The following is a 7168-nucleotide window of genomic DNA, read 5'->3' as shown; positions in this document are numbered from 1 at the left end:
TTGGTCGATCAGGCATCCTGGGAGAACAGAGGAACAACTTCTTCTGTGATGTGGCCTGTGGGCGGGGCATGATGAAGGACAGCACGTACTGTATCACCAGGTCAGGACTGCTCTGTGAGTTCAATGAGAGACGCCTCCTGGACAAGTGGGTAGAACTCAGGGTAAGCACACTTTGTACTGACATGTGAAATAACCTATTTATAATGTAAAAATGTATTACAGAAGCCTGATTTATGGGTATTTACTTTGTAATAAAAGTTTCACATAAATATTACATGGACTACTGGTACAATCTTTCAAGCTTTGTGTAGACTACTGAGTCAATAGTAATCTTTGTATGACCCACATTGGTCCATTACAATAAATGGTGTGGTTTTCTGAATGTTGATTAGCACTGCATGGAAACCGAACTTACTGGTGGTACACTCAGCTATATGCTTGTTGTGTCATTTTTTTACTTTGATCATGCATCTCAAAGCACTAGTGTTGAAGGTATATTGGTGCTAGAGAGATAATATTTTAGATAATGGCAATGTTCAGTGACTGAGTTTGCATCTCTGCTTATTCAGAATACATTTGTGTCACTGGTTATCAGACTAACATTAGCAAGATTGGGAGACCTTCTTAAGCAGAACAGGATTTCATGTATCCAGTTGCTCTGTTCTGCATGTTTCACTACAACACATTTTCACACCACTGTCTTGTGTCTCTCTGCTAGACGTGTGACTCTCTGTCTTATGGACAGGATGGAAAGACTGTAGTGAGTGGATCTTGATATGCATTTTCTAAGCAGCTGCATGTAACATGCCTTTGCTGTACCTTCTACTGTAGGTAGATTGCTTTCACATTGACTGGTCAATTTAGGATTGCCTGCAGTTACATAAAGAGGCTGAAGACATTAACAACGTTTTGCCTTTCTGTTTCTTAAAGCTTAAAACCTTGTCATCAATTTACAGCTACACTCACCACACTTATATCTAATGTCCATGTTGTACTGTTGTCTGCAATCTACCGGTACTTTAGTTTTTCACTCTTATACCAGTGTATATTTGTATAAATGTCGGAAATCCAAACCCTTACACACATCTATAGGAGCAACTTCTGTTCAGAATCTGGATGGGACGACTAATTTTGGCTTTCAGTATCATACTCAGTTATGATATTATGGAAGTTACCAAAATGAAGAAATCAAGTACTATTTTTTTTGTTGCAGACAACTTGTGCCAACTGTATCTCTGTATCAGAGAATCACATAGTCTGTGGGTGTGCTGATGGGGTGGTACGGCTGTTTGACCCCAAAACCCTGCACTACATCTGCACCCTTCCCAAACCCCACTACCTGGGGCTAGATGTTGCTGCTAGTATTGACCCAAGGTAACCTTTACTCAACTAAGCCTCTAAATGTTCATATACAAACTGCATTTAATGTCAGTTTCATTCTTTGTGCTAATGCAAATCCAATTTACATTTTCTTTGTATTTTCTTACATACCGGTAAATATTTCAAGGCTAAATTTTAGACATGAACTGGGTCACATCATAAATGTAACCTTTTCTTTGTAATTGTATAATAACATGTAAGTAATGTAAGAAATATACTTGTACCATAAGTAATGTTTCTTTTGGTGACTTTTCAGCCAATTCATCACAAAGAATGACAATGCAAAGTACCCAAGTACAATTGCTGTCAAGTATGACGAACCAAATAATAAGGTAAGAACACATACTCTGTAATCACTTCGTTTGCAAGCACAAACATTGTGTTTAGATTGTCAGATTGAAGCCTAATGGTTTGAGAACCCTACCAAGGATGTCTAATACGATTTATTGTTGTGTGATTTTCTCCTGCAGGTGACTTGTGTGTATGACGACCACAGCCTGTATGTGTGGGATGTGAAAGATGAGAAGAAGATTGGCAAGGCCTGGTCCTTCCTGTACCACAGCTCCTGTGTGTGGGGAGTAGAGGTAATGCTCTTTTAAAAAGGAACTTTCAGTGATTCTACCAATTGGACTTTTCTTTGTGCAAGAACCTTTAAGAGATTGTGGTTGTCTCCATTGGACAGTAACACTTTGTTTTCTTCCACAGACATATCCAAATGTTCCAGAAGGGTTCAAGGCAGCGCTTCCAGCTGGATCCTTCATCACTTGTGGTTCAGATGACACTATTCGGATCTGGAACCTGGACTCCTCACTCCACACAGACACTGTCCTCAAGAGGAACATTTACAGTAATGTGAGTTACGTCTCTGACGTCAGGAGTAATAAACTAGCATGCTAACTTTCTTAGATGATTTTGGTGGTAAAAGGTCAAGGGACTAGTTGAAACACTTTTCCTCTTTCATTCTACAGGAGCTGTTAAAAGTTATCTACACAGATGAAAGTTACCAGTACATCCGAGATGTGGATTACAACCCTGGTAAGTGAAGTTGCACTGTCACTAGGTTATTATGAAGCAAGTTTTAAACATGATTACATTATGATTATGTGTCAAACACAGTATCAGCAAGCTAGAGCTACCATTGGGTGTCGCTGTTTTGTCTGAAGACAAGTGTGGTAACATAAATTCTCTCAGTGTTTACTTCTAAACTTCTACAAGCAATGAAATAAGCAGACTTAGAAGCTGTATTTTCCTCAATGTGCAGCTGGCAGCAATGACAAGACGGATGACAGCTATGGAGGAAAGAACGGTGTCCGTTGTGTGAAGGTGAGTCCTGATGGGCAGCACCTTGCATCAGGAGATCGCTGTGGGAATATCCGTGTCCATGAGCTGCAATTCATGGACCAGCTGAAGTACCTGGAGGCACACGATGGAGAGGTCCTGTGTCTGGAGTACGCCAACCCAGATCAGACAGGTAGGAAAGACAAATTCTGCAGCAAAATGTTCCCCATTTGATTCATTGCTGAAATTTGTGTGCAAACTGAACATTTGCAGAATAATGCAGAGACAAAAAGACTATGAGTATGCTTACTTAGCCTTGTCTTTAAAATGTGTTTTGTTTGTCCACAGGTCTGAATCTTCTTGCCTCCTCCAGCCGTGACAGACTCATTCACATCTTCCAAGCTGACAGGAATTATTCACTGCTGCAGACACTGGACGATCACTCAGCAGCCATCACAGCAGTCAAATTTACAGGTATACAGGCTGCATTGTCTGCACATTTTCAATTTAACTGGACAGTTATACCAAGAAAGTACCATTCTACACTTTTGTTTAGATAATTCCCCAAGTGACCTGTACTAGCCTTTCTTAGTTTTTATTCATAATCAGTTTGTATGCTACCGTAATTCCTGTTTCTTTCATTGGCGTCCTCACTGTTTTTTATGCTTGCAGATCACAATGGCCAGCTGCAGATGCTAAGTTGTGGGGCTGACAAGGCACTCATGTTCCGCTCACTACAGCAGGTAAATCTCTCTAGGCCATGGCTTGTAGCTTTGTAGAGTCCCCTCATAAATGCTCCAGGTGGAATGTGTTTACATGTTGGTGTTACAAAGACATGTCTTGTATTCTGTCTTGCAGGGGCCAACCAACACCAACACAGACATGCAGTTCATCAGAAACCACTACATTCTGGGCAAGTGCACATTCTATGACATGGATGTGGACATCACCAAGAAGTATGTGGCCACTGCTTGTCAGGATAGGAATGTCAGGTTTGGAAAAATTAATTATTTTGTTTCAGTTTAGCAAAAGCAACTTGGCTTGGTTAAGGCCCAGAAAATCTGCATCTTTTGTACAACCAGTCAATCAATGATTTATGACACCATATTTGTTTTTCTATCCACAGAATTTTCAACACTAACAGTGGGAAACAAAAGAAGGGTTACAAAGGATCAGTAGGAGATGATGGCACATTGATAAAGGTGGGTGAATGAACTGTGTTATACTTAGTCTTCATGTAAAGCCCCACTCATTTAATTACTAAGTTCTTTCTTCCATTTGTGTGGATGCAAGATGAGTAAAAAACAGTAGAAAGAAAAAAGGCATGAAATTTTGAAACCTTGCTATCAAACCTTAGGAAATATTCCATTCTTTATCATGTCTAAGAAGTAGGAATGACTAAGTAAAGTTCATGCATCAATTTCTGTTGAATTGAATTTTGACTAGCATAATCCAAGTTGTATATTAAATCTAAACACGCATGTGGAACCCCTTGCAGGTGCAGCTGGACCCATCAGGAATGTATGCAGTCACCAGCTGTTCAGACAAAAACCTGAGCATCTATGATTTCTACTCAGGAGAATGTGTGGCCACCATGTTTGGACACTCAGGTCAGCACCCTGCCACTTTGTACCTGCCTAAGTCATAATGGAGCATCAGTATAAACAGCAGTTCCTGTATTGGGTGTTAGGTTACATATTCTTGTCAAACACGAGCTTTGAATATCCCGTTTGGTTTTTACTAACTCCATAAGAAAGAATACAATGATGATACAGAAAGTTTTACAAGAAATGCAGGGTGTGAATGTTGATATATTCATATCATTGTTGGCTTTCTAACCCATGTTTATCATCTGATTACAGAGCTGGTAACAGGTGTCAAGTTTACACCTGATCTGAAGAGATTGATATCCACATCAGGAGACGGGTGAGTTTTAAAAGATGTGTCTATTCTATATTCTGGGCAAAAGTAATATGCTTTTAGTTTTCTTGAGTGATGGGGGTTTGTAAGTCCTGGAGCCAATTTTGTCTATAGCCAAGTCCATGTCCTCAATCTCTCCCCAGCTGCATTTTTGTGTGGAAGCTGTCCCCAGTCTTCACACAGACCATGAAGGATCGGCTGGCAGAGTTGGGACAGCAGCTGCCTACAGAGGTTCCCAAGATTAGACTCAGGTCAGACAAGTTTGCCTGGTTAAGACCATAACTTTTCATCCACTTTCCATCCTTAATGCAGAGATTCTCGAGGTTAACATATTAATTGTGAATAACAAGAAGGAATGCAGATTAAAAAAGAATGAAACCTTAATCATTTCTCAGAGTAATATGGTTTTCCCTACTGTTACTTTAGAAGAGACACCTTTGCAGTAACGGACAGCCCATGCAGACGAGAGACGTATGCTGTACTCCCAACCACTGGTCCACCTTCAGTACCAACTGCTAACGGACACACTAGTCCTCCTGACCTAAACATCACAGCCCCCCTCCTTCAGCAGGACCTTGGGCTGACTGAGTCTGATTTTGCTCCTGGCCGGCCTTCGCTCTTTCAGAAGTCACCAGAGCCTCACTTAAAGCCAGGTAAAAATGTACTAGTTCATGGGTGTGATTATGTCAGGTGTCAATTTCCATTGAATTTAAACATTCTATCCAGCTGACTTGAATAAAATGATTATGATAAAAAAGGGTGGTTCTAACATGTAAAATCTGTCTCTTTAACCTTACAGAGGCAGCCAATGTTGGCCCAGAGTTTGACTACCGCTTTAGTGTGCTTCCATCTTGGGCAAAAAAACAGGTATTGGGTTTTGTGATGTGTGATCAATCAATCTGCTGCTTTCTACTCGTCATTTTTTTAGTGAATATAGTGTGTAGATTTAGAAAGATGTGAGTGTGCTAGCTTGTCTGACCCTTCTCTTTTGTAACCTACATAATGTCAGTGCCAGATACTTACTGATACTTACTGTTGTATTTTCAGGGGGTGGAAGAAGAAGTGAGTAAGAATGCACCAGACACATACAGCAGTCCGTCCCAGCCTCGAGGGCGCTGGGCACAACGTGTGGATGATGGAGGCATCAGGGTCAAGTCACAGCTGGACGCTGGGACCTCCATCTCTCTCTCCTTGTCTGATGCATTGGGTTAGTCTTTGTTTTGGGTTTTGTTGCTGTTTTGTCTTTACTGTTATGAAGCAGTTGGTTGTTTCTTTCTTCTTCAGGGTTAAAGTTGTTGCACCAGTGCTGCACATGTCAATATGTAATGCTTTGTGTGGGCATACCTACCATCCAACTGTTCACTCTCAAAGGGCAGAACTGGTACAAATGTGGCAGGGGTTAAAATACCCGGTCTCGCAGTCTCGCCGCGCAAGTAATTTTTTCTGTGCGAGACTTATTGGGAAAGCCAGGTTGCCCGGAGCGCAAGTTATTTTTACAGCGGCTGGATTTACGGCCAGCGGCTTCTGAAATACTAAACAGTGCCGCGGTCCCGCCTGATAACATCCCGCTTCGGCCTGCCGGCCTGCACGTGAGCATTCCCTCTACTCAAATAACAGCGGGTGTTGATCGGCGTTTCGCCTCCCTTAGCACGTGCGCGTAGGGATTTAATTCCAATATTTCCCCGATAAATGTGTTCGTCGTTCGAATTTTCTTCGGCCGAGCGACGTGGATCGAGCCGCTATCCTGCCGGCTGTGCGCGTGCCCGACCGCTAGTTTTCGGCGGTTCCGCGGAAAAATAATCCATCCCCAGAAGAAATGATACGCATGAAAATAACAACTATACCTTAGTTTCTCCGTTTTATGAGTTTTTGAGGCCGTAAAATGTTTAAAACGGTTGAAATTTGTCCAAAAAAACAGCTCGAAAGACTGAGAAATAATGGCCGACATGGCCGACACATGTTGACAACAAAAGCGGTCAAAGGTCAAGTTAGCATCCAAACGTACAAGATATTGCAATGTGCTAAAACGATACTTTAAACGCATGAAATTTTTCGGCATCAACAGAAATAAAAATTCACTTATATTTTTAGAAGGTTAATTTTTAAACATTACTGTGAAATGTTTCAAATTTATTGGTTTCTAGTGTCAGAATATTATAATAGTTGTTTCTTAGAATGTGCGGTTGGATGCTGTGAAGGACTTGACATATATTAGAGATTTAATATGATCATGCCTACCAGGCGGTCCGAGTGTCTCCCAAAAATTGTTTTTGAGTAGGAGTCTATAGACATAATCACATTTTTATTTGTTCAGCCGTGTCAATATGTGATTTTGTTTGGGATATGAATATGATTGGGTTACTAGCTTAGTTAGTTTGGCTTAGTTTTTAATATATTAAGGTTAATGTCGGTAACACCTTTGCTCCAAGTTCCAGGTAGTAAATACATGTACATTTTGTATCATGTATTTTTCACTTGTTGAACTTGTAGAAGCACCGTTGGCCCCCGGTTAGGGGTCATCCGGGGAACCTATGCCCAATTTTTCAAAATTAAGGGTGCTAACAGTAGTTGCACTGCTGTGTCAGAACTT

General features: G+C 41.0%; 1 protein-coding gene across 1 annotated transcript in view; it reads left to right on the top strand.

The window, feature by feature from the left end:
• The first annotated feature begins 6 nt into the window (after positions 1 to 6).
• Positions 7 to 7168, top strand: part of LOC109479141 (mitogen-activated protein kinase-binding protein 1-like) — a 22068-nt gene continuing 14906 nt past the window's right edge. Inside the window, exons 1-17 of the mRNA XM_019781010.1 lie at positions 7 to 161; positions 1214 to 1374; positions 1637 to 1712; positions 1851 to 1964; positions 2086 to 2232; positions 2349 to 2415; positions 2642 to 2851; positions 3007 to 3132; positions 3331 to 3401; positions 3517 to 3650; positions 3785 to 3860; positions 4157 to 4268; positions 4521 to 4584; positions 4722 to 4829; positions 5005 to 5231; positions 5378 to 5445; positions 5626 to 5785. Coding sequence (XP_019636569.1) covers positions 69 to 161; positions 1214 to 1374; positions 1637 to 1712; positions 1851 to 1964; positions 2086 to 2232; positions 2349 to 2415; positions 2642 to 2851; positions 3007 to 3132; positions 3331 to 3401; positions 3517 to 3650; positions 3785 to 3860; positions 4157 to 4268; positions 4521 to 4584; positions 4722 to 4829; positions 5005 to 5231; positions 5378 to 5445; positions 5626 to 5785 — 2014 coding nt within the window. The 5' untranslated portion in view covers positions 7 to 68. The remainder of the gene's footprint in view (positions 162 to 1213; positions 1375 to 1636; positions 1713 to 1850; positions 1965 to 2085; positions 2233 to 2348; positions 2416 to 2641; positions 2852 to 3006; positions 3133 to 3330; positions 3402 to 3516; positions 3651 to 3784; positions 3861 to 4156; positions 4269 to 4520; positions 4585 to 4721; positions 4830 to 5004; positions 5232 to 5377; positions 5446 to 5625; positions 5786 to 7168) is intronic.

The sequence above is a fragment of the Branchiostoma belcheri genome, unplaced genomic scaffold (assembly GCF_001625305.1).
Source record: "Branchiostoma belcheri isolate BF01 breed outbred unplaced genomic scaffold, Haploidv18h27 scaffold47, whole genome shotgun sequence".
NCBI lineage: Eukaryota > Metazoa > Chordata > Leptocardii > Amphioxiformes > Branchiostomatidae > Branchiostoma > Branchiostoma belcheri.
The sequence above is the reverse complement of the archived record's forward strand: the minus strand, read 5'-3'. Positions and strand labels throughout refer to the sequence as shown.